This window comes from Phasianus colchicus, chromosome 2, assembly GCF_987193195.1.
Source record: "Phasianus colchicus chromosome 2, bPhaCol1.hap1.1, whole genome shotgun sequence".
In the NCBI taxonomy this organism is placed as follows: Eukaryota; Metazoa; Chordata; class Aves; order Galliformes; family Phasianidae; genus Phasianus; species Phasianus colchicus.
In genome coordinates, this window is record NC_143437.1 from 30886808 (window position 1) to 30913179 (window position 26372).

Sequence of the window (26372 nt, forward strand, 5' to 3'; positions counted from 1 at the left end):
AGGGGGGGAAGGGGGGGGCGGCTCGGGAGCGCGCGCAGAGTGATCGGCGGCGCGCACGCACGGGGGACGGGGGGGAACCCGCGAGGTGGGGGGGCCGGGTCAGAAGGAGTCGGGGCGCCCGCGCAGGCCGCCGGGACCCCCCGGGCCGCCGCCGCCGCCATCATGTACCGCTCTGGCAGCGGCCGCTCCGGCCCGTCGTCCTCCTCGTACTCTCACCGGCTCAAAGAGAGCGGCTCGGCGGGGTCCCGCGCCTCTCGCTCCAGCACATCGGGGCCGGGGCCGGGCCGCGGCCGGCCTCCCCCGCCGCCGTCCCCTACCGCCGCTTCCACCGGCGCTTCGCCGCCTCGCCGCCACCGCTCTCCGTCGGGCCACCGCGGCGCCTCCCGCCGCTCCCCGTCGCCGCATCGCAGCCGGAGGCCGCCGTCGCCGCCGGGAGGAACGGGGTCCGGCGGAACGCGGGGCCGCCGGGGGAGCGAGCACGGAGACGGCGGCAGCCGGGTAACCGCCGCCGGGCTGCGGGCGGGCTGCGGGCGGGGGGCGGCTGTCAGGCCTCGGTACCCGATCCCGGCACGGCCGCAGGGCCGCGGGGCAGGGCCTCACCCCGTCCTGGGCCGGGAGGGGAGCGGGTCCCCCCGCGTCCTGAGGAGCTCCGCGGGGAGATCGGTTATCTAAGTTTTAAAGAATGTTTGTTGTTGGTTTTTTTTTTTCCCGTTATATTTCTCTTTTAACGGCCCAAGCCGTTTCAGCTAAGTCTGGAAGATGATGTGTTTACTAAGGGAAGGGATGCAGCTGGTCTGTTTCATCCAGCTGTCACAGTGCTGTGTTATTGTGTAAAGCTTTTATTGATGGGAAGGTAACTTTCTTGGTAAGGTGTTGAGTGAGTGTTTTGTCAGAGCGCTTTCTGCTGTCACTGATGTACGAAGGAGGCTCTGCTGTAGCTACTGATCTTGAGATGGGCACTGTTTTTTGAGGCTGGGGCTGCACCACCAGGTGTGCCACTCTTCTTACTCAACCCACGCAAAATCTGACGTGGGTATGTGAAGCTGTGATGTTGCAGCTGAAATGACACCACCTTGGGTGCTGATGGTTGCACCTTGTTTTTTGCAAGTGGCATTCACTCACTCAGGCTGTCTGTTACCCTTGGTGCAGCACTTGTCCAATAGCTGCTGTCTTGGTAAGTCATAGCTTTGCTGTGTGCTCGTGTTGCTCTGAAAGAAGAGACTTTTGTCTTTTCTTTTTTGTGATGTTTTAGGTTTCCTGATCACTTAACCTGGCATATGTACAATTAAAAGGAAGGATGTGCTCATGTTTTCCTTTTGCTTTGCAGTATATCTGTGCTCATACTTGTGTTTGTGAAGTTGCAGAAGTGAGTTGCTTCAAGAGACTGATTTGGCTGAAAGTTAATTCAGCCAGCATCTGTTGTCTGCTGTGATTGATTCACTGCATGGTAGCACCCTGAGAGAGTGGGACTGCCCTTTGTGATCGTGGTGGTTGTTCTTATGAGTTTCCTTGGAACTGCATGTATGGAAGAGATGGCAGGTGACTGTGGTGGAGTTAAAAGTCAGCTGTTTGTAGGTGCTGGAGTAACCCATCCTGAAGGTATGGAAAGATAATACTGTGTTTGACAGTTAAGCTGGGCTGAACAGCTTGCCTCTGGCCATTTACTTTTAGGTATTGTTCACTATTATCTTAGCCCTATAAATAGTTGAGGGAGTAGCCTTGCAATTTGTCTTGCCAATGAGATACAGGTGGAATTTTTTTTTTTTTTTAATGGATTTTTAGTATGATTCTTGTCATTTTACATCATAGCCTGATGTACAGTGACACGGTCACAACAAAGGCGATGGTAAATAGGGATACCGCAGTGGGACTTTGTAAGATTGGCATTATCATCACTCAGTCTGTCTTTTTGCTGTGTCTGCAGTAGGGTGGCAATGTGAATGGGCTGTCACAAAACTTCTGATGCTGAATGAGTTGGTTCAGACTTGGAGAAATTTGAATCAGAAGTGTTTTCGCAGCTTCTCATTTCTCCTTCAGAAAACAAACAAACGAGCAAAACCTCACTTTAGACTAACACTGAAATAATAGTGTTTGTCAAAAACAGTGTTATTTTGCACCCTTCTGGCTCAAATTGCAGGAGTCACTGCAGCAAATCGTTACACATTCATCTTTTTCTTGCCTATTCTAATTTCGGGGAGAAGGATTGAAAAAATAATGAATTCTAGAAATTAGGCTGCAGTAAATTAGCTAGTGCTGAATTGATAATCCCAGTAGGTTTGTTGTTTGTTTACAAGAATGCTACTGTGTTTAGGGAAAAAACTTTATCTAGGAAACAGCTCTCACTGTATGAGTCAAAATGAGATGATTTAATACAACTCTTTAACCTGAATTTTGCATTATCTGTCATACTGAAGCACAGTGTAGCTAATTCTCAGAATATATACTGTGAATATTTTTCCACTGAAGTTTTTGCTCTCCAAGAGGTGTTCAGCCAGCACTACTTCTTATCTAAAAGTGATGTTAATGCATAAGATATATGAATGGATTGTTTTTATTTTTTAAAATGGCTATTTACAAAATCAGAGAAAGATAAAAGCTGGGATTGTGCTGATATTTTCCAAACAACGGAGCTAAGTGTGATCAGAATAAAATCAACAGCAGATTCATTGGGTCACCATGCTCTGGTAAAGTTTTAATGAAGTTTTTCAACCTGTATGACTTAAGACCCCCTCCACAGAAGCTGAGGAAAAGTGAAGAGTTACACAGTAGTGTTAACAAGTGGCATTTTGGAACTGAGAGAAAGAGAGGTTTAAGCTGCAGTGAGGAAGGAGGACTTGAAAGAGGGGAGTGTAAGTGTAGAAGATGTAGTACATGAAATGTAGACATTGATGGGATAAGGGCACGAGGTTGAAGAGTGGAAAAGTTACCATCCCTATGCTTCATATGAACTGGAATATGAAAGGAGCATCCTTTGAGATTTCTTGTTCCCTCTTCTTGATTCTGGGCATTGTGTTTTTGAGATGATGGGCATGCATTCCCAAGGTATCAGCACTGGTCTTGTGTGTAACAGATGCTGACTGCGTATCAGATGTTGGAAGTGTGGATGTTGTAAGTTTCTTAGTAGCTGGGGAAAACTGCATGGGAATTGGAAGAGCATGGAGTGACAGCTAAGGTTTGGGGTGAGTATTGAAAAATGTAATGGGGGGAGAGGAAGGTGAGGGCTGTTCAGTGAGAGTTTGGCAGGCTGTCCATGTTCTTGCATGGCTGACACATCATAGTGTTTGTATTTTTGCCACTGACATGCGTGCTTGTTCTTTTCATAGTCTTTGTCAGCTCCTTCACTTTTGTGTAAGAAAGTTAGCTGAAAGTGAAGAACTGGGATATTTTGGGTCAGCAGAGAAAGAAGAAATTAAGAGCTGATGTGCAACTGGTGCATTTTATATGGTAATGGTAACTACTGTTCGAGAGCCCGAAGAGGAAGGGAAGAAATAACAGTGCAAGGCATTGGTAGGATTGACCTGTGATGGCACTCCACCTTAAAACTTGAATTTTTCTGTCACAAGAAAAGGTTCAAATACCTTATGCATCTTCAGTGCAATCTCTAGATGACCTGTATGGTGGTCATATACATCCTGAATTAACTAAATCAAACAATTTCCTTCTTTTGCCCAAAAGTTCCTTTGTATAAGGCAGAATTGTCACTTCTCTGTCTCCAGTTTCTGGAGATTTTGTCATATATGTGCCCAACTTGCAGTGAGTTTTGATGGCAAAAAGGTGCCTTTCAGGATAACTGCATCTCCAGGGAGCCCTCAAAATTCAGAGTTAAACAGGGCACATTTGAGCCTTCCAAGTGCACCTTGTTTGTGTTGTATTTCAGCCTGACTGGTCCTGGATGGTGTTGTACCATATGAAATAGTTGGTGTTAGAAAATCATTAGGGTGTGTTCTGATAAATGCTGGGATTAATGGAGAAAAACAAGAATCAGTTTGATTTTATCTTAGGACAGTGATATGCACAATGGGTTCTAGTCCAGATTTGTACTGCAAGTAAATTTTGTGAAATGAATTTGTGAGGCAATCCTACTTTTTTGTTGGAGGTTATGTAATGTTCTTCTCTCGTTCTCTTGGAGGATTGAGCTCAGTCTGCTGCACCTTCCCAGGGCAGCAGCATGGATGCAGCCAATGTAGTGCATCTGCAGCTTGCTACTGCTGTGAAAGCAATATGAAGCACATGACTGGTTTGGCAGAACTGAAGCAGGCTCTTTGTTTTCTGTTAAGAGGAATATAAACCACGGTTGTTTAAAAACATAGATTAAGTATCTCTGCTTTTAGTCTGCTTCTTATGGAACTCCCCTTACTTTGGTCATTCCTGAATTTAAGTACCGTGTTCTAAAAGGATACAAAGCACAACTTAACAGTAATGACATTTTCTGTATTGGACATGTGTCCAAATGGAGATCTGTGTTGAGCAGTGAGCTCAGGTCTTCTCTGCTGTAGTTCTTTGAAGGGTAACTTAAATGTGGTTTGGTTCTACTGGCGATAATGGGGTGATGGAGTTTCTACAGCCACTGACATTTTTAGTATTAGTTATTCTTATCCACTGAAAACGTCATGAGATGAGGAAAACTACCGAAAACATCACTGTGAGGAAAATCTGTGTTTACACTGGTGTATTATTTGCTTCGTGCTGTTTTAGAGCTGGAAAGGGCTAGAAATCCAGGCATTTTTATTAAGATATTCCTGGCACTGTTTCTTATGCGCTGTTTGTTTAGCTGCTTCTGCTCTAACGAAGAAAAGAGCACAGCAGTGAATGTGGGACTTACTGAACTTCTTTGGTTTTCCACTTTCCGAAATGGTAGCTTATTAAAGGTAATCTTTTCCCTTTTAGATAATGTAAATCTAGAGCTTATTGTTGGCAGCTGGAGTGAGAAATTAAATGCATTTAGTACCCTCCCTTTTCTTTAGTAACTATTAGCAATTGAAATACTTGGAACAAATGCTCGTCTAGTTTTTGTTGTTGTTGTTTTTTTTAATCGATCCATCCACCCCGCGTCTCATGTATTGAGCAGAGTCTCTTGCCTTTCTGTAGCTGAGATTAAAGCTCCCTGATTGATGGGCTTGCACTCTTTCTTCAATTTACAGAGACGTTCACCGAGTCTCCGCTCTGAGTCTTCACTGGAACAGAGTTTGCGGATTACTGTTGGTAATGACCGGTATTGCATTGGCACACCAGAGAGAAGGAGGCTGCCTGATAGACTGGGCTCACCAATTGATAACCTGAGTGACAGGTATGGTCCTCCACAGATGGGAACTCAAGCGTGTGAAACAGTAAGAGTATGAGAACGGCTGTACTGAGTGAGGCCAAACATCTCACTGGCCCGGTAGTCTGTCTGTAGTGGGGACTGACAGCAGGTGTGTAGGGAACGAGGGTAACAGGATAAACATGCAGTGATTCCTCCTTGGAATGCTCCCTCAGTCTCCAGCATGTTTTGACATGGGGAATTTCTGAAGAAGCATTGTTGCCTGTGTTCACAGTAGTCCTAGACAAATGTTTGTTCTCTGACTTTTGTCAACTGTTTCTTGAACCTATATCAACTAAAAGTGCCTAGAGGATCTTGCAGGAAGGAGGTGCTTCATTTCACTTATCACAGCTTCAGTCACCTTCTGTTTCTTATGAAGCAGCCTAGTCCTGACATAAATTAGGGTTGTTTGTGGATAGCATACATCTTCAATTTCCTCATTTACTGGGAGGAATAACATTTTCTTGATTTTAGAGTATAGTCCAGAAGAGAGCCCCAGCATAGCTTGTAGAAAGCCTATTATTTTGGCTTCAGAAATCCTGCGGAAGGGAAGTGAACACCGTCATACAATCTCATACATGATAAAATGTTAGAATTCTTGGGGTTCCTTGATTGGAACTGAATAAAAACAGTTAATGAAGAGAAGTCAGTTGTGTTACAAGTACTGTTGTGAACAATGAAGTTTAAATATTAGTAGGTACTGTTAGAAAATCTTTGCCTTCAGTGGAAGAACAGGTAGAATCTGGCAGAAGAAGTAAACTAATTTCTTGTTCAGCAGAAATTGTTTGCTTTATCTTGAGTTGCAAACTTAAAGCTGGGGTAGTTTGTGCTCAAGAGCAGCCATACTGTAATTTTAGATCAAGCTCAGGATACAAAACAAAAGGAACAGTAACATCACTTTTTGATGCAAATATTCCCCAGCTGTTTATAAAGTAAAGGAAAGTGGGCAGAATAAGTGAATTTCCTGTCTCAAGTGTAAGGGTAAGTTTCTGCAGGTGCAGCAAAGCAAATGAGAGTTTAGTTTTCAGTACTGTCACTGAACTTCTGAAATCAGTTTTGACTTGTAAATTCCTTGTACGGTCTGCAGTCTTCAAAACAAGATGAGTGAATATACCTGGGGAGAGTACGGTGGTTGGAAGAAGCAGGAAATTGTATTTAGGAGAACTGGCACTGTGCTGCTCCAGCAAATTAAGAAGCTGGTGGTGGTGGAGTTGTCCCATTGCTTCGTTTTCTCCAGTGAGTTTTTATATGTAACCTGTTTTGTGGTTATACTTCCTGGTTAGGAGTAGCACCACACACAGCAGAGTTTAACATGAGAATGAAAATCACTACTGTGGGCATCTTTACGCTCTCGATAAGCGAATAACTTTCACTTTATCTCTGTTACTGGGTGGAAAATGGTAACAGGGTAATTAAAGAAAGAAAAAAAAAAAAGGTCAGAGTCAACTCCTGAGAATATGCTGAGGTACTGAAGTGATGAATTGGAATAAGAAGTCAGACAGTGTAGACCTCAGTTTTTAAGTGACTTGCCATTTAAGTGTAGGTGTGCAGGAGCTCCATGTGGAGCTTACTTTTTGTTTCATTTTGTTTGTGTTTGGTTTTTTTCCCCTTCATACTGTTTGTGTTGGCTGCGCTTGACTGAGTGGTACAACTGTCCAGAAGCTTAACATGACAACATCTGTTAGCTTTTCTAAATCTTACTGCATATGGCTTGCAGATTTATTCACTCTTTGTTATTGTGGTTGTGTTAAAAAGGTAGTTGTAGTTGGTTAAGGATATTATTTATCATGTATTTTTTCTTTGTGTGTGACTGCCTTGGTTCAGAAACACTCGGACTTTATCACCGAGCTTTAGAGTGTGGCCCTTATTGGTGATTATCATTTGCTTTAATACTGGGCACATCAGGTTCTTATTGTACACACAATCCCTTCTCTTTCTCATAAAAAAAAATATATATATATATTTTGTGAAGTTGTGTTTTTGGATTTTGAAGTAATTGGAACAAATAATTCTGATGGGTTTGAAGCAATCACTTCTATGAAGGGTTTCAGAATGGCAGAAAGAGTCATTAAAATAGAAAGGAAATAAAATACCAGAGCGTAGAAATCAGGTATGCTTTTGGATTCTCCTGCAGACATAGATTTTTATGATGCCCTAAGATAATTTTCTAGGGTATGTGTCCATGTGCAGGTCCATCCTGAAACATCTGTAAGAATTTGTTCCAAGTTTTTAGGGCAGCTGGTCTCCTGTGCTTGTCCAGAATGCTGCTGGTCTGTGACTTTGAGGTGACTAAAGCAGTTTGTCTTCTTTATCAGATTAGTCTTTTTTTGTTTCCTGGAATCTTGCTTTATCAAAGTGAAGTGTGTATCTTATTTACCCTCTCTACCTTTCATCTCTTTTTCCGTCAGTGTTGTTAAGATATATATTGCTATCTGAGCTAACATAAGCTATACAGAGCATCCCACCAATTCTTTCATCTGAGATTAGTGCTGGGGATTAGACCATATCACTGCAGAGACTTGGTCTGCATTAATCTGTATTCTGAAATAGCAGATTTTGGCTTAATGTCAGAAGTGACAGCTGGCTTGAATGTAAACAGCTTGTTGAATTGAACTTCCAATTCAAAGGCTGCTAAGATGGAGCCCTATTGGTTGCTCACAGCGGAATACCGTTGTTTATTTCTGTTTTAATGTATATAAATACACAAATATGATAAAAAGTAAACTTACTTTACATCAGTTTTCATTCTTTGAGACAGCATTCATCTCTATGTTGTCTATGGTCTGTTCTTCTCTGATACAGTGATTTCCAGTAATTCTTAGATTCTATGGTGGGGAAGGAATTGGGATGCTCAGTGCGATATCCTGTCCCAGGGATGCAACATACTTAGTAGAGTTTGCTGACTGAAAATTGAACTATGTTTACAAAGTACATATTTCAAAGAGCCATAGTTTCTATAAGGCAACACCTTATAGAAACCTTTCTCACACCTGTATTTAATCTTTGGGTTTTAAAACTGTGTCCTTGCTATTTGGAACATTCTTTTTGTTTTAAGTATAGTAGGATTTGCTGTTCCTGTCTTTCCAAAGTATGATTTAGTATTGTGTCTCCTTTCTTGCTGCAGTCATAGTGTTTGGCAAGCATGGATGCAAACTATTTGCTCAAAAATCAACTGAAGGTGTGTGGTGACATACATCTGTTACTTGACCAGCATGTTTATGTAAAGCAGGCTCTAATGGAAGCTGATGGTGACACTAAAGAGAGACATTTGCTTTTATATAAATTATTTTATGTAGGCTATGAACAGCAACGTTTATGTACAAAACTTAGTTGGGTCATATGTAGATGTTTTTGTGCTTTTAGAAGAATGAAGGTGTATGGTTTGTTATGGAAGAGGTGACATCTGATATCACAGATACTCGTGTATGACATATATTTGAAGATGTGTTGGGTCAGTAAAGCATCTAATAATCTTGAAAATGCTTTGCAATGATGCAAGTCAGAGATGCAGTGAAATTTCATGTTAGTTTTGTTCTTAAATATGCATGTGTAAACTATGAAGATAAAAAAGAAAAAGATTTATCTCATCACATTAGTTATTTCTTGGTCTGGTGACTTAAAAAATTGGGTCTGTAAATTATCTGCAGGGTTGTTATTTTGGTTTTGGTGAATTTTAAACATTTATTTATTTATTTATTTTGAAAATGTTGTGTGATTTTTTTGTCTCTTCTCAGATCTATTGAGGCTCTTTTCTTAGGAGGAGGATGTGATTTTTGAAGATTCAGGCAGACATACCTAGTTTATCTCATGCTGACGTCTTAATCACACAGGAGAGACATTTTCTAAGGTTTCTGTCTCATTGATTTCCCTTAATTGAGCACATTTGCTTCCCATTCTTGGAGGATCTTGCTAGATTTTTGAAGTATCTGAAAATAAAGACAGCAGTTGGCAATTTTAAAGTGGTTTGGTTTGTTTCTGCCTACTGTAAATGACAGTGGCAGAGAAGTTCTTAGGGGCTGAGGGGAAAGGAGTTAAAATAATACTCCTGATTGGAAGTGTCTGTTGGAGTTGGTCCAGAAAAGGATAAGCCAAGAATTATAGCTCGCTATTTCCAGGTTGTGCTAGTTGTAGTCCAGTGCGTATGATAAATGCAGGGGCTGGCACAAAGGAATGATGCTCTTATATTTTCTATTCCTGATTCGTAGATACCATGTAAAAAAAACTGTGCTGCTTTTTTTAGGTAAAGCAGATTGTGATTTTGACAGTCCTGTCTATAGGTCTTCTGCAATAGAAAACATTGCTAGAATTTGTGATCTTCTTCCACAACTGAAGTTAGAAAGAGGATCTGCTTACCTGTGCTAGTGTGAAACTGAATTACACATTGAATAATTCATATGAAATGGGACCTTAGCATCTTGCTGGGAGAGGAAAGGAAAGGGATTGTGGACTGAAATATGATAGCAATGTTGTTTTTTTTTAAATTGTGCTGTCTCTCTACAGAAATAAGTCCATCCTGTGAATTTTTCAAGGCTTGGCTGCAGTGTGAATTGAATTGTTTCTGTATTTGCAAGTGACTTCATAGGAAAGAAGCATAACACTGTTAAAAACAGCAATCTCTTCTGTCCCCTGCTGCTTGAATATATAAAATGTTGCTTCTGTTTAGTGATGGAGATGCTATTCTGAATTCAATGTGGAAATTTCTTACTCTTGAGTGAGAACAAGACAAAGTTACTCTGACTCAAGCACTTATGTTTTTTCTGTGCTTCTCTTACACAGGGATGATATGGCTGATGGTCCCATATTCACCAGAGGCCTCTCAGGCCCTCGAGGCTTAGAGAGATACCTGTCACATGAAGATCAACCTTCAAGTCCCTTCAGCATGAGACACGATGAAGACTACCGCAACCGAGACGTTTTTCTTCATCGTTCAGATTATAGCCCACATTATGGTCGTCGAGAAGAGCTGCCTCGTGGATCTGACAGAGATGGTGACAAATTTAGGAAATCTTTCTACCCATCAAGACCAGATGAGAGGGGACGAGAAATAAAGCGTCCACGGTATGAAAAAGATGAGAAATTGCATTGTATGAGTGGAGAGCATCAGGGTTTCTCATCAGGAACACGAAACTATCGCAGACGAAGCCGCAGCCTTAGCCGCAGTAGAAGTCCAAGTCCGTCATACCTAAATGAAGAATTCCGAGAGCTTGACCGTGCCAGGAGAAAAAGAGAAGAGGAAGAACGTAATAGAAACTTGAATCATGATGTTTCAGACAGTGGTTATGTGATCCCAGGCTTGACTAACACACTACAGACTTCTGAGCCTCGTTATACGTATAGGCCTGAGGAAATACCATCCATGCCTAAAAAATCTATCTTGAAGAAAAGAGTAGAGATGGAAGTAGAGTCTCCTATTCAGGTTTGATCTCTGTCTGTGTCTGTCTCTTCATTACTCCTTTCCAAAAGTCACTTCCTGATAGATTTCAAAAATAGAAAAGTCAGATGCTTACATTCTCCTGTCTTGGAAAGGACAGGTATCTTTTTGCAGGCCTGTACAATTCAGAATTGCATTGGAAATTTTAAATGGCGAAAGCAATTAATCAAGGATTATATATGTGTAAAATCTGAGGCAGAATTAAATGTTCTTATTGAAATTTGTCCCAAAATGCTGAGATTGTGTTGAAAAGCTGAGTCTTTTTGCATACATGCCATCAGGACTTTGATAGAAGCTATGACTGTCACAGTGCCTCTTTCTCCTTCTTTATAGAGTAAGAACTGCGTGATGAATCCTCAGTATCTTTGACTGCAAACGTCTTTGAGTGTTCTTAATTTTTCTCTTTAGACTGTAGGCTGATGTTAACCATACTTAAATTGTACCCAAGCCATACCTCTTGAGTTTGAAAATCAAGAGTATCAGCAAAGTTGGGACCGTGATAAATTTATTTTCTCGTGCTTCAGCACATTGCTTTTGATCTGCTTATTATACTGATCTGGTTGACAGTGACATCTTTATATCAGAAGGCACCAAAGATCCTGCTCAATGCCTGTGTCTATTTCATGTGACATTAATTATGCATATCTGAAAAAGTGACTGGAAGTATTCCCAGTACAGTTACTCTTACTTGTCTTTAAGTGTTATATCCTAATTGTCTGTGATTAAACTCAAAGCATAGCTGAATTTATGTCAGTGTTTCAGCTTAAAAGTTTCATTTACAAAGTTTGTCAAAAAGTTAGTTAAATATAATTCTGATCTTGTGTGTTTTCTAGGATGAGCTTTCATTGCTGGATGTTCTAGAATCACAACTATTTTTAAAATTTTCTCTATTTCTCTTTAAACTGTGAATTGTCTTTTTTAACTCTTCAAATATGATCTTAAAGGCAAATGATCATGTTCTTTTGTTCTGCAAGGTACATAGTCCCCTCAGAGGGTGCTGTAGTGAATAATAACTTCTCTGTCTTTCAGCCCGAGGAGTTTTCAAGCAGCCCTGCTCCCACCGAGGATCTTCCTCTTCTTTCTAGTCATTCATCTTTGCCCCAGAGCAACAACACAGCTCCGTTTTCCTCTGAAGTGGAGAACTTTCTCAAGCGGTTTAACAAAGACTCTGTGATGGAGCCTACAAACAAAGAGTTACATGATGGCTTGTATGAGTGGAACCCACTTTCTGCGGCTCCCAAAGACACTTTTACGTATGAAGAGAAGTTTGGAGGCTTCTTAAGTCACAAGGAGAAAATAGAACCCAAATCAGAGCCTGCTGATCGCCATACTGACTTCCTACTGCCTCATGAAAGGGCCAGTCAGGATGGCAGTGGTTTCTCCCGAATTCTGGGCATGATGGCTGATTCTGTCAGTGCTCAGGAGAAGAGGAGGCGTAGTTTTCCTGACATTGAGGATGAAGAGAAATTTCTTTATGGTGATGAGGATGAAGACACTAATACTGAATCACACCTTGTTCAAAAGCCTCCTGTGAGTTGTAGCAGTGAGGTAATAAACCAGAAGGTGAACCTGCCTCCTCCTTCTCCTGCTCCAGCTGTCAAGCTGGATCCTTTAGAAGAGCCTAATGCTGAGTATGCCAAGATTCATGACTTACTCAAAACCATTGGACTTGACATTGGTGTTGCTGAAATTGGAAGACTAGCCATTCGTACTCAGGAACGCCTTCATGGCAAAAAGTTGGCATCCCGTTCTCCTGATCGTCGCTCTTCAGATACTCGCAGAACAGACTCTTGGGACTTACGTCGCAGCCGAAGTGACACTCGTTCTCCAGAGTCAGGCCAGCAGCACTCAGCATCACCTCCCATTTCTTTCCAGCAGTCTAAAGATCCATCCTCTCTTCAGAAATCAGAATATACGAAGAACAAGCCAGGAGGACAGGACATACCTCCATGTGCACCAGAACAACCTCTTCCTTCCGTTTCTCTCATTCCCTCAGTTCCACCAGCTCCTGCTAGTTTGCCACCTTCACCTACTTCTGTTTCCCAATACCAGATTCCCAACTATTCCCAGTTCACTACCACTCAAATGCCCCCGAACTATCCACCTCCCGCACTGGCCCCTCCAGGATATGATGCGTATGGGCATTATATGGCTTATGCAGCTCCTGGCTGGACCATGTATCCCCCTACCCAGCAACCTAATCCTGCATTGCCAGAGGCTCATGGCCTTCTTACTATGGCCATGTCAGCGAACCCTACGCGTCCCAACCTCCGGGTTATTGAGACAGTCTCTATGAGAAAGGATGCTGCTGATGTGAAAAGAGACAGTTCTGTGCTCGTTCGTGTCCCTACCACTCCTACTCATTCTAAAGTGCCCCTTCGTCCATCTTCACACCCTCTCAAAAGTACTCCAGAAAAGATATCAGATGAAAAAAATCGAGCAGCTCAGAAGCAGAAGGTATGCTGTATATTCTAATGTATCCAAATATGTCAGAGTGCTTGCCTACTGGGTTAGAAACTTTTCCTCTTTAAATGCACTGATTTTAGCCTGAGTGGTTCCAGTTTAGAAGTAGTTGGATTTGCTTTTGTTAAAGATTTCTAGGCACTTGTCTGTTTATTCTGTAACAATTTAAAAAATACATTAAAAATTCCCCCAAAAGCTTACAGAAAGATACTTGGTAGCTACATCTCAACTTTATTCCACTGAGCTTTAGCTATTCAAATCATTGAAGATATGTAGGTATATAAATACCTGAAAGGATGGTGTGAAAAAGACAGAGCCAGTCTCTTTTCCATGGTGCCCAGTAACAGGGCAAGATGGTCACAAACTGAAAAATATCTGAACATGGGAAAATGCTTTTTTTACTGTGAGAATGACTGAGCACTGGTACAAGTTGCCAAGAGAGATTTTGGGAATAAACAAAGTTTTGGTCTGAGATAGTCCCTTTGCTTTTAGTTTGAAATGATTTAAATAGACGTACTTAGACAAGAAGCTATTTGAGCAGATGAGTACATTTTAACTGTTTGCAAGAATAATAATTTCTTCAGCTGATGTTGTTGAATTTTTATTGTTAATGGAACTTAGGCGCTTGTGAAAGAGCTGTGTTGGTTAAAGGTGTGGGGGTTTCCTCCTGTTCTGACATGCACTGGTAGCTCAGCTATGTGTCTTGGCTGGACTTGCAGGCCTTTGTCTGCACTACGGAGTTCTTTGGCATGGGCTTAGTCCAGTTCTTTGCTAAATGCCTTGGAATATGGCAGCTTTTCTTCATTTGATGCCCCTGTGCTGTCAGAAAAGCCCAAATGACAAAATGGTGTTTTGATAATTTAAAAATAATAAAAATCTTATGGCATTCAAGAAGCGGCCTGACTGTTGGTAGAAATTCTGCCATTGGTGTATGCAAGATTTACTCAAGACACTTATGCTGATGTAGTAGTTGTGGTTCTCTAGTGAGGACTGATCTTTGGATCAGTTCTTGCTTGTTGAAGGGAGGAGTCAGAAGCAATCTTCAGGAGTATTGTGAAGGTAAGAAACTGGGACTTGTGTCTGGGAAAATTAGAGAAAATTTGGAGTGGAAATGGAAAGAACATCTCATGTTTCATTTTAGCATATTGGCTGTTTTTCTTCAATGGTAGTCAATTCAAACTAATGAAAAGCAAATGTATGAGCTCCTCCTTTACTGAGCAAGAAACAAACTTCATACACATGTTTAATTTCAGACACTGATGCTTGCAGAATGTTCTTGGTGATACAGTTAAGATCACATTGAGGCAGAATCCTAAATGATGGCTAAAATTGGGCAAAGTCAAATAAGGAGAGAAGCTGATGGACTGTAAGGTCTTTTGTCAGTTATATGCGGTCTGTAGAGGTTCTGTGTGAGTTTTAAAGAGCTGTTTAACATTAGATTTTATGAGCTCTGTAAGAAGATAGTCAGCCAAGTCTCAGTGCCTTGAGAAATGATCAAACCAGACAGTTTTGATTGGCAAACTGAGTTCTTGCTGTCTTTTCACAAGTCTGATCAACTTACGGTAGGTGGAGAAGAAAATCCAATCCTCTTGCAATCTGTTTAGGTGATAGAAGAGAGAGAAAAACTAAAGAATGAGCGAGAAGCGCGGCAGAAGAAGCTTTATTATCTGAAGACTGAACTGGACAGGCTTCGTAAACAGCAAGGTATGGCACATCTTCCCCCATTTTTTTTTTCCCACCAGCAGTACCTGCTAAAAGTGAAGACCAAAGTATATAGGCAGAACTCTTGAGAAAGCAGTGACGTAATTACGATACTAAAATTAATTATGTCAAAATCTGATTGTTACACTGAAGCAAACAGCTGCTCTTCAATCTTCTTTAGTAGCTTGGTAGGTTAAAAGAATTGCAGTTTATGTATTCTGGTGTTTTTTTAGAAGAAGTGAGAAATAGCAACTGAAGACATGTCAGCATGTCTTTTAATTTTTATGAATCTTATTTGGAGAAGGACAAGTCCTCTCTAACTTAATAACTTACGTTATTTTAAAACTTTTGTATTTATCAGAAGGTGATCATTTCAGATTATAATGTATGATTAACATAGAAAATAATTTTGTTTGCTTGATCATACAGTAATTATTAAGTTGATTCTTTCTCTAGAGGATTGTGCTGCCTTTGTTAGAGGTGTATATTACCCCTACAGAAACCCCTACAGAGCTCAATTGTTCAGATTTAGTGATGTTGTACCTACGAGTTGGTTCCACCTTTACACCTTCCTAGTAAAAATTTAAGTGTAGTATTTTGTATTGGTATTTCACTTGTTGCTGGAATAGTCATATAGATCTTAAGACAATTTTCGTGTTGCATTTCCAACTCTTCTATTTCCTTGATTGGCTCAGGAGAGATGCTGAGGAAAAAAAGACGTGAGAAGGATGGTCACAAAGACCCCTTGTTGGTTGAGGTGAACAGACTTCAAGAGAATATTATGAAGGAGATTTCAGAGCTCCATAAAGAATCTGATGCAGCAGATAAGAAGCAATCTGAGCTTGACAAAGTAGCACAGATCTTGGGGATTAACATATTTGAAAAACCCCGGAAACCATCTGTGGAAACCAAAGATTCCTCAGAAAAGAACAGCAAGTCAGAAAACACAAAAGGTCTGGAGAAGACAACTTCTTCCAATAAGGTAAAATCTTCTAGGTTGTATACTGATGATTTTTCCATTAAGAGAGAAGGGCACTGGGGAACAGCTGCTCCCTAACATTCAACAGAAGGTTCATTTTGATGGCATTTGTTACCACATCTCATATGCTGTTTTTGATTGTGTATGCAGGTGAGAATAAATGTAATCAGAGTTTATATTTTCCCATGGAGTTTGTGCAATTCAGTACTACTTACTGTTTTTTATCCTGGTTTTGTGAGGTGTTGGATAGATTGAACAGTAGCATAAGTGTTTGTAGCTGTTAGGCAGACTTCTTTTCTGTACAATATTTCCAGCGTGGCCTGCCAAAAAGGAATATTTGTCCAGGCTCTTTGAAAGTTTGGAACGTGTCATTTTTCTCACCAGGTGATGATATTAACAAATCATGGCAAGCGTTAAATATGATTGTCAGCCTAACACGATTATTACATACATGCTATGTGTTCTTTCTTAAGAAATGCCGGTATGTGTCATGATGGTCTCTCTGACTTGGTCTCTGAGTGGTGGATACACTAGAAGAGGCTTATCAAGTTCTAGATTTTTTTTTTTACTCTGGAAGTAGTATATGATGATAGCATCTGAGAGGTTGTATGTGCGTTCAGGACAATAATGATGTTGCTTTATGCTGTGTTACCAATTATGTCACTGGTACAGATGATGGGAGATAGTAGATGCTTTCTGTGTACGCCTGACTTTACAGTGTATTGTTTTTTTCAGAAATTAAAGTGTTATTAGGGTAAGAGGTGAATCTTGTAAACTTTTCCTTATGTTTCATCTTGGTCTGGTTCAGGGAAGTCATTAGATATCTTTCATTCTAAGGCTTGTTTTTGTATTTTATTTTTGTACCAAAATCTAGTATCCACTTATTTTTACAAATTATTTGCATCAAACACCACATGGCACAAATGAATAGACAAGAACATCTGTTAAATCCTACATTGCATTAAGTTGTATTGCTTTCTTTGCTTGAGATGAAGTATGTGTGACTGTGTCTTTCATTATTTTAACTTCCATTGTTTGCATTGTCTGAACACGTAATGACTTGCTCCCCGTTTATAGTTTATTTTAACATGGAACATAGGATGCTGACCTTAGACTCTGAGATTCACCTTGTAATTCTGATTGTTAACTTTTGTTTTTGTGAAAAGAAAGATAGTGCAGACTTTTAGACACTGAGACCAGTTTACTTGGCCAATCAAGGGGCAAAAACATTTATGTTTTTCTGCATCTTTGCAAGCTGTTTTGTGGTCTTTTGCTGCTGAGCTCGCGTTTGTGTGTTGTAGTTACAAATTGCAAAGGTGAAACTAGTCTTGTGCTAAAAAGACATCCCTGAGCTTTACCCCAAGTTTCTGTTGATGTGGAGGTAAGATACTGCGATCTGAAAGTTGTTTATGTTTTCTTAATTGCAGAAGCACAAACAGGTTAGAGTTGGCTGTCACTCATCTATTTGAGAAGTATTGTGTTTTGTAAAGCTCTGGTTGAGATAGTATTATAGGATATATTGTATGGGTCTGTAAATAACACAAAAGAAAGCACTTCTTAGATATTGTGAACATCCTTCCATGCATTTCTTACTGATCATAAGTTGATCTTCTCATTGTTTAAGAGAATATCAGCTTTGCTATGTTCTTGCAGATAGAATATATGCAAATATTCACTGGACCACTTCTTACTCTAAACCAAGAACTAAGTTGTATTGGGATGTGGAAATTTCTGGAGTACACAGTGGCAAGGATGTCTCTTCATTGTTTGTGTTACTGTTTGTGTTGCATGGAATGATATTAGGAGAGAACCTGTTTCTGTTTATCAAAAGGTATTTCAAGTAAGGTGTTGTTTGTTGGTTTTGAATCTGCTTAAGTAAATTTGTTTGACACCACTACTAAATTACTTGGAAATCATGCAACTGGTTTGGACCTGCTAAGTTTGGAAAGATGCTGTTCTTCCTGGAATGCCATGCAGTTGAGAAATGATAACATGATGGGCCATTGGGAATGTAAATCAAAACTCAAAATACACTTAGCACAATCTGGTAGAATGATAATCTCAATTAGCAGGGCTTGTTCATTATTTGTTTCAGGGATTACTTGTTTTGCTACTCACAGAGTTAGCATACAACAGGATTCTGAGCAAAATGTATTGATTTTGGCTACTGTCCTGAAAAGTCTGTGCGTTATTGTATGGCATCTTTCTATACAAATCAGTGTAAGTATCACATGCTTAAATCCCAAGATGTTTCTCTGTATGTACTTAGGTAATTAACAGAACTTTATTACTGTTAAGCAATGAGTCTTTCAGAGAATTCAGGCACTTTCAAATAATCTGATTAAATGATTGATTTAATTACTTTTAGTCAACTAACTTTTACTTCCTTTTCCATTCTACTTTCATCCAACCTACTCTTACAGTAACTTCTAGATGTTCCAAGCAGAACTTCTAAGTGCTTTTAGGTGTTCCAGGTACTGTTGGCTAGTACTATAAATTGCAACTATTTGAGATCCTTGCGTGAAACCCATAAAATGGGAAGGGTGCATGCCTTAGGGGATTTGTTCATTTGGTTCCTTGATTACCTACAACCATCCAGCCATTACATCTGGGAGTCTTACTGGAAGCTCTTCACTGTGACCACGCTGCATCTTAATCGTCAATACCAGCTTTCTGAAACAGTGGATTTAGCCTGGGCGCTGAAAAGCAGGTGATATATACTTTTTTTTTTGTGTGTGTGGCTTCTACTGGAGGCAAGATCTGAGTTCCAGAGCATTATGTCTGTCCTACCTTGTCTTAGATAAATATTTCCTTTTGTTCAATTTAGGAATCAAAACCAACTAATGAAAAATCCAGAGGCAGAAGCCCGAAGCCAGCAGAATCCTCTTCACAATCCTCCAAACATCCTTTCCAGTTGGCCAATATTTATGAATATTATGATGCAGGGAACCACTGGTGCAAAGACTGCAACACCATCTGCGGGACCATGTTTGATTTTTTCACACATATGCATAATAAGAAACACAGACAGGTATGTGACAGGCTTCCTTCACTACGTGCATTTCATATTGCTATAAATATTAGTCCTGAAACATACATCACAGAACTACATTTTACAAGAGAAACTGAAGTAATGAACGCAAGAAGCTGTTTATCAATTTCAAAGATATTGGATTCAAGCAGTGTGTACAGCTACTGGTGTGTTCCAACTAGTGTAAACGGGGCTTGTATTCAGTTCACTTGGGACCTGATGTTTGATGTTTTTGTTTTGTGTTTGCCTGTCCTTCGATATTGTTTACATCTTACCCTCTTCACCGGTTATTCTCAGGTTATAAATTACAAAAAGGGAGGGAAAAGTGGAAAACCTAGCTCCTTTGTATAATTGCACATTGATTTTAATGTTCAGTGTTCTGGAAGGATGTTAAAAGGAAAAAAAAAAAACAACAAGCATAGTTGCCTTGCTAGTGTAATATGTGAGCCTGTATACCTCTGTCACTGTGCAAATAGACCCTGGATCCTTACAACAGACCTTGGGCTTCGAAGACCCAGAGTGAGACCAAACAAGACTCCATAAAGCGCATTGATAAGATAACTGTTCCTGCCAAAGGTATGTTAATTTTTTTAAAACATGAATTTCTTCTCCCTTAGCCCTCCAGCAGGTTCCAGTTACTCAAAGAAGGGAATTTTATAACTTTCCATAGTTACAGGAGCACATATAGATACTGTGTTATTAGTAGATGGCAGATGATTTAATTTCCTGGTCGTTCTGTGGAAAAGGAACAAGAATGTAAGAAAACATGTAGTATGGTTCCTTCTTTTCTCCTTAGAATTTAGTTCATTATTTTGAATACTGGTTGACTTTTTCCCAATGTAGTCCTAAAGTTGTTTTTACTAACATACTATAATTCAGATTAGAATATGACCACAGAATCTTGCTGTGTTTGAGCACATCTTGTGGAGTACTCCACGCAGTCTTGCAGCAGACTCTTCCATTGAGCACATTTTGTGTAAAGGCGTCCCTGAAAAAGTACTGATGAATACTTGATGGGATCTGCAATATGTTAGATAACTGCAGCAGGTTCTGCAGGCACAGGGATGCACTTTTACTAAACTTCAGTGTGTTCTTTTTATAAACCAGGTGTTTATTATTTGAGGAGACTATACCACAAAGATGGAAGATAGATGAAAACTATAGGAAGTATTAGCCTATTTGTATAGAGGCTAGCTGTTACATTGTGAAGAACATTGGTATTTTTGAATCACAATAATCAAGCTTCTTCACTTTATTATTGCTCCTTCTGGTGGTATTTACCATACTGTAAGCATAAAATCCACCAAATTCTGCTTCAAAAATGTGAACAGGAACATTGCTGGAGGTTTTGCTGTTATTCTTTGATGCATTTATTTGTCTTTATTAAAAACTTGGCATCTTTTAAATTTTGCTTTCTCTGAGTGTTTCCTTTGGCCTTTTCAGGGTCTGAGTTTCTGATTCCTATCACTGGTTATTACTGCCAACTCTGTCATGAATTTTTTGGAGATCAAATCTCAGCTGAGCAGCATGTGAAAAGTCATCCTCACAATGAAAAATACAAGGTTGGTGACTGATGTACCAGGAGTGAGTGATTCCTTTTGTTAGTTTTTATTTGCTCTATCATCTTTTCCTGAAGAATTCCATTTGACATGGTGTATTTGGTTATTTTTTACTGTATTGCAATGAACTAACTAAGCAGAGCTTCCCACTACATAGAGATTAATCTTTCCTCTGCATAAGGTCAAATTGTGTTTAAGTACCAGTGTTGATTTTCAAACTCTACAGAAGAATGACAGCACTGCTGGAAGCCACCACTCAATCTACATTAAACTACAGGATGTGGAGTTTGTGGCATCTCAGTTTCTCAGTGGGAAAAAGTTCTCAGCTCTCTCAGTGTTGAGAAGGCACTTACTTAACAAGGCAAAGCTGTTACAGAGCTGAATTGATGTTATAATTTTCATTGAAATAGTTGCTAAAACTGTGTCATTTATTTCCTTAGAAATACATAGATGAAAACCCGCTCTATGAAGAAAGGAGAAATCTAGACCGTCAGGCTGGACTGGCTGTAGTTCTGGAAACGGAGCGCAGGCGGCAGAATGAACTGAAGAGGAAACTAGTTGAGAAACAGAAAGAAGAGAAGGATGAGAAGAAAGCAAAAATAATAAAGAAAGAGGAAACAAAGAACACCCCAGAGCTCGGAGAAGGAGCTAATGAAACTCAAGACAAAACAGATTCTTCTGGGCGAAAAATGGGTATTAAGCTTAAGCTGAAGAAGGAAGAGAAGAAAGAGGATAAAAAAGAAGAAAAGAAGGAGGAATCTAGAAAGGAATCACCAAGTCAGACATCGTTTGGGAAATTCAGCTGGAAAAAGGCAGAGAGAGAGGATAAAGCCTCCGGAGTAGCTATTCCAAAGGAGGAGAGCATGGAGGGAAACAAAGAGGAGAATAAGTTTCAGTCTGGGAAACTCCATGCCAAGTCCATTGAAATCAAGCTGTCTGGGAAAACTGTTATTCCACACACCAGTCCATGGACACCAGTTGCTTATACATCAACGCAGTCAAAAATTCTACCCAATCTTCCAGTCCCCACTATGATTTTCAGGAAATCTACTACTGCAACAGTTAGCAAACCAGCACCTTTGAACACTTTTTTATCCATCAAATCCTCTGGTGCCACCACCAAACCACTACCTGTGGTAAAAGAAACGAATGCAGATCTTCTGCTGCCTCCAGATATCATCTCAAAAGCTTTTGGAGGAGAAGAGGTAATATTAAAAGGGCCAGAGGAGGATTTGAAAGCACCAGAGAAAAGTGAATCTTCTCAGACTTCTGATATACTGCCTCCCCCACCTCCTCCACCTGCAGTCCAGTCCGCTGCTGTCATTCCTGCAGATGAAGTAGCTCCAGGTGTGTCTGAAAGTGAACAGACAATGCTAGCAATGCCTGTAAGGCCCCCTCCTCCACCACCACCTTCAACTGCGTTTAGTGAGCAGGCAAAAAAGATAGAGAAACGAAACTCCTGCCTAGCCACTGCCAATGCTAAAGATCTCTATGACATTTTCTACAGTAGTGGTGGAAAGGGTTCAGCTGACAGCAAGCTTGCAAGTTCTACACTTCCAAATGGAGAAAACTCTAACCTAGCAAAACCTGCAGATTTTCCTGCAAACTCTAGAACAGTCAGTAGCTTATCCTCCTTTAAAGAGGAATCTCAGAATGTGGTTACTGAAGTTAGCCAGCCCCATTCAGCTGAGACAGGCTCAGTAATGGAGAAAACTGGTTTTCAGGAGACTCTAATACCTAATTTTGAGATGAGTGCTGACACTGAAAGTGATATTCAGAAGGATGTAGGTAAAAAATTCCAGGCTCTTACAACAGATATTCAGATTAAATTGAAAGATGGGGATTCTTCACAGTGTAGTAATCAAATAATGGGCAGTTGTATTCTTGATGAGAATCACGCTGAAAGGAACAAGAAGATATTTCAGACTCAGCTGTCAGAAATGTCAGTCACAGAACTGCTGGAAGCAAAACCTGCTTCTCATATTCAGATGCCTGCAGAAAAGGGACTTGTGGATGTAGCAAGTCAAGTGCAAGCAGACAGCAAAGAGTTCTGTGATCTGCAGAGAACAGAGATCCAAGAGAAAGTTGGACAGGAAGATGCAAATGAAATTGCAGTTAGTAACTCAAATGCCTCTGGCATTTTGGAGAAAGACAAAGAGATGAAAGACAGGGAAATAAAAGCAGTAAAGCCTGAGCTTATGCTAGGACAGATTGAAATTCAAAATCTGGGAGATCCCCATTTGGTAGAGGAAAATTTAAGTGATAGCTGTAGAACTGTTTCAGGAACTCATAGTCCACACTTGATCAGTGATTCTCAGAACATTTCAAAAGAAAAAGCTTTAGTAGCAGTATTGACAGAGCAAAATTCTATTGATGCCTCCTTAAAAGAAGTGAAACCAAACAGTGTAGCTTTGGAAATACCAGGAGTCCTTGGCAAAACTCCCCAGATTTCAGAAAGCCAAAATAAGATTTCAGAATTGACAAGAAGTCCTGCTGAGTGGGATGCTTCCAGAATCAGTAATAGAGAAGAACAGGTCATGGAAACCGGTTCTTGTTCTGAAAGTGGTTGGAAATTATCAAACACTCCAAATGTAGAAATGAAAAATAATTCTAACAAAATTAGTGCCTCAGAATTGACAGAGATAGAGCCAGAGACATCTCTTAGCAACACAAAATCTAGAAGTAGCACATTAGAAGCACAAGAAAAAGTTACACCAGAACTGTCAGGCCATTCAGTATTGGATAAGCAAACCCAAAGGCGGGAGGTTGCTTGGTTAGTCAATGCCTGCTCAGCGAGCATTGTTGAACTTAGATCCAGTGTAGAATTAGTAGTTGAAGTTGAAAAGAAGTCACTAGGACACACTGGATCTGATGAAACATTAGATGATATTTTTGCTAAGAGAGAAGCAAAAGGAGTAGGAATGGCGGGTTTTTCTGATCTTGTCCAAGAGTCAGCAGTTGCTTTATCAGCAGATTTCAATCAGCATCTTTCAGAAGAGGCTGTCAACAAGCAAACAAAGTGTGAGGCTGTAAGAACCTCAGCAGCCAATGACTTTAGTCTGAATACTACTCACTCAGGATTTAATACCAAGCAGTCTGAAAGTCTCTCCCTAAGTGTTAGTGAGGATAACAAGAAAGATTCCTTGAGATCAGAAAATACAAAATGCAGTGAGACTCCCTCTGAGAAAGCAGAGCTTGAGTTCAAAAGCACAGATTTTAATTTGGGAAATACTAAGACAGTACATGAAGACATCAGTATCCTTCCAGCAGGACTTTTAAATATGAATGTGAAAGAAGTTTCAAAACTAGAAACTATTGCATCCATTAAACTGGAGTCAAACAAACTGAGCAAGCTGGGCATTGAAAAAACAGTGGATGAAACAGAGACTACTGATTTTGCCACGCTTACTTCTGGTAGTTGGGAAGATAAACTTTGCACCCAGGTTTCTCAAACAGCTGCATCACAGCTTGGATTGCAACCCTCAAACAATAACACTATGAAAGCAGTTGTGCCAGTTCCAGAAATGCAGAGCATTTCTACCATGTCCGAGAGCCTTCGGCAAGTGGAGGAGAGCAAAGGTGGTGCTGCTGAAATGCTGTCACTGGGCTGTGATGGAGGCAGCAGACAGAGTCAGGCATCTGGTTGTGTGGAAACATTCCTTCCTGGACTCAAAGAAGCACATGGAAAGGAGGATGGCTCAGGAGGCAAGGGACTATGCACTATCCAGAGTAAGAAGACTGAGCAAACAGAAACCACTGACAGTAGTTTGGAATCTACAACAAATTCAGGAATGACTGAAAGCTTAGCAGAAAGCAGAAAGTGGGTTGAAATGAACCCAGGCAGCCCCAGTATTTGAGAAGCCAGAGCTGGGATGATGTGTATGGGTTTTTTTGTTTGTTTTGTTCCAGTTGAGATGTTTGGGCGCACTTTGCATCACAAAATCGCAGAATATCAGGGATTGGAAGGGACCTCAAAAGATCATCTAGTCCAATCCCCCTGCCTGAGCAGGAACACCTAGGACATCGTAGCATCGTAGGACATGGCTAAATTGAAACTTAACACCATCACGTAACCAGAAACCAGACACGTATGTTATTATGTACATAGTTAACTGTGTAAAATGTTTTTTCATGTGAATTTTTTTGCCAGTTTCTTTTCTACACTTCTGCTATTAAAATGGAATCTCTCGTTTATAATGCGTGCGTCTTTGTTGTTTATTTTGGGGGCTTCTGTTCTTTGAACACTTCTGGATGATTTCCAGCTCACCTTGTTTCTGTCAGTAGCATCGCAAGTAGTCCAACCTCTGGGACAAGCTCAAGAACAGCAATTTAGAACTTGAGGAAATGGAGACTTGCAGAAGAACTAAAACTGAAAATTGTTTTAAACTGTAATGCATGGTTTTGTTTACTTTGTTGTTTGAAATGCAAGAAATGTGATTAATCTTTTGTTTGTTTATCTGTCTTTGTGATTTGTAATGGCTGCTGTATTACATCTGTACTTAAACTGTTTCATTGTATTGTATAAGCACGTTTATGGATGCCACATCACTAATCAAGGGGAGAAAATCTGTCCGACTGGCTTTTGGAGAAGAAGACTAATCGGTAAGGCTCTGTGGCCTGACACCTGGATCAGACATATTGAGGTCACTTACATGTTTTGAAATGGGCTTTCTTTCATTGTACTGTGATCCAGTAACTGTTTGTGTTAAATCGTTTAGCAGCTGACCAGCTCTGAAGAAGTAGAAGATCTGAACCCTGGTGTCAGGAATTGGACTCGCTTCATGTGATAGAGACACATGCATGCCTACCCTGAATGATCCTAGAGCTAGCAAAAGCTCTAGAGTGATGGTTTTCATTTGTATAGCTCGTTACAGACCGCAGTATTAAATGTGTTTGCTTGGATAAATTGAACATTTTTATTTGTAAATTGGTTAAAAAATAAACATACTGTGTTCAACAAGACTTTCTTCTTTCTTTTTTTTTCTTTCTTTTTTTTTTTCTTTTTTTTTTTTTTTTTTTAGCTCTAGGAAAGTGCTTTATTTCAAGTACATTCTGCCTCCTGTGGTAGTTCATACAATTGAGAAGCTGTAGAGAATGAAGATACTCAAGAATTAGCCTGCTCAGTAAAAACATGATTTATTCCCAGCTGAAGCCAGTGGAAGAACTTCTGTCAACATCATCGCTGGAATTTTGTTTGAAATCCTAAGCCTTTTGTAAAGGAGGGAGGGAAACAAGCAGACTTCATTCATATTTTTGTAATCACTACCGGCACGTGAACTTTCAGAGGGGGAAAAATGGCATTTTTTCTTCTGTTTCCATGACTGTGTAAAGACGATATTAAACATTTTTCAGAGTTGTTATTGTGCTTTTTATATTAGAAATATAAGAATATAAGAGTGCAATCTGAATTTGTAAAGCTAGGCTATGTAGTCAAATAAACCCCACCCAAAAATGTAGTTTAAAAGGGGGGAAGGTTTTGAGAGCCTTTTTAACTGCTTTTCACAATTTTAAGCAGTTCCTGCATTGAATATAAGAAGAATTTGTTAGTATCATTGCCCTACTTTCTTCAAATAACCATTTGCTGTCAAAAACAAAGAAAACAAGGTTTGATCTGCTTTTGATAATTGGAAGTTCAGTAATGGGTAGAGATTGTTAAAACTCTATTTTTATTCTTTTTTAAAGTTCTTTGTAGTTCTTGGTTTTCTGCAAATGTCTGATTATATATCTGAGCTAGTTTGTTCACAGTTGACAGCTGAATATTCTACTTCTGTGTTCTTATCAGTTTCTTCAGTGAAGTGCCTGGTTCCTTGTAAATCTAACGTGGCAGAGGGGGGATCTAAGCTTGCCTACCTTGTATTGAAGGATGTCAGTGCAGGAAGAAGAGATAGGAAGGGAAGGCTGGTTGTTTT

At 40.1% G+C, this 26372-nt stretch overlaps 1 protein-coding gene across 1 annotated transcript; it reads left to right on the forward strand.

The window, feature by feature from the left end:
- Positions 1 to 15: 15 nt before the first annotated feature.
- Positions 16 to 24660, forward strand: ZNF318 (zinc finger protein 318). Its single transcript, XM_031593463.2, has 10 exons — positions 16 to 498; positions 5142 to 5287; positions 10076 to 10715; positions 11760 to 13187; positions 14798 to 14897; positions 15590 to 15876; positions 18701 to 18904; positions 19381 to 19480; positions 20348 to 20466; positions 20904 to 24660. The coding sequence occupies exons 1-10, from the start codon at positions 163 to 165 to the stop codon at positions 24318 to 24320; spliced, it is 6777 nt and encodes a 2258-aa protein (XP_031449323.2). The 5' UTR covers positions 16 to 162; the 3' UTR covers positions 24321 to 24660.
- Positions 24661 to 26372: the final 1712 nt, after the last annotated feature.

Excerpts from the sequence above, each read along its gene's own strand:
- ZNF318 (XM_031593463.2), top strand. The coding sequence starts at position 163 with ATGTACCGCTCTGGCAGCGGCCGCTCCGGCCCGTCGTCCTCCTCGTAC. Across the intron at positions 5,288-10,075 it reads ATTGATAACCTGAGTGACAG|GGATGATATGGCTGATGGTC; the intron begins GTATGGTCCTCC and ends TCTCTTACACAG. Across the intron at positions 13,188-14,797 it reads GAGCAGCTCAGAAGCAGAAG|GTGATAGAAGAGAGAGAAAA; the intron begins GTATGCTGTATA and ends CAATCTGTTTAG.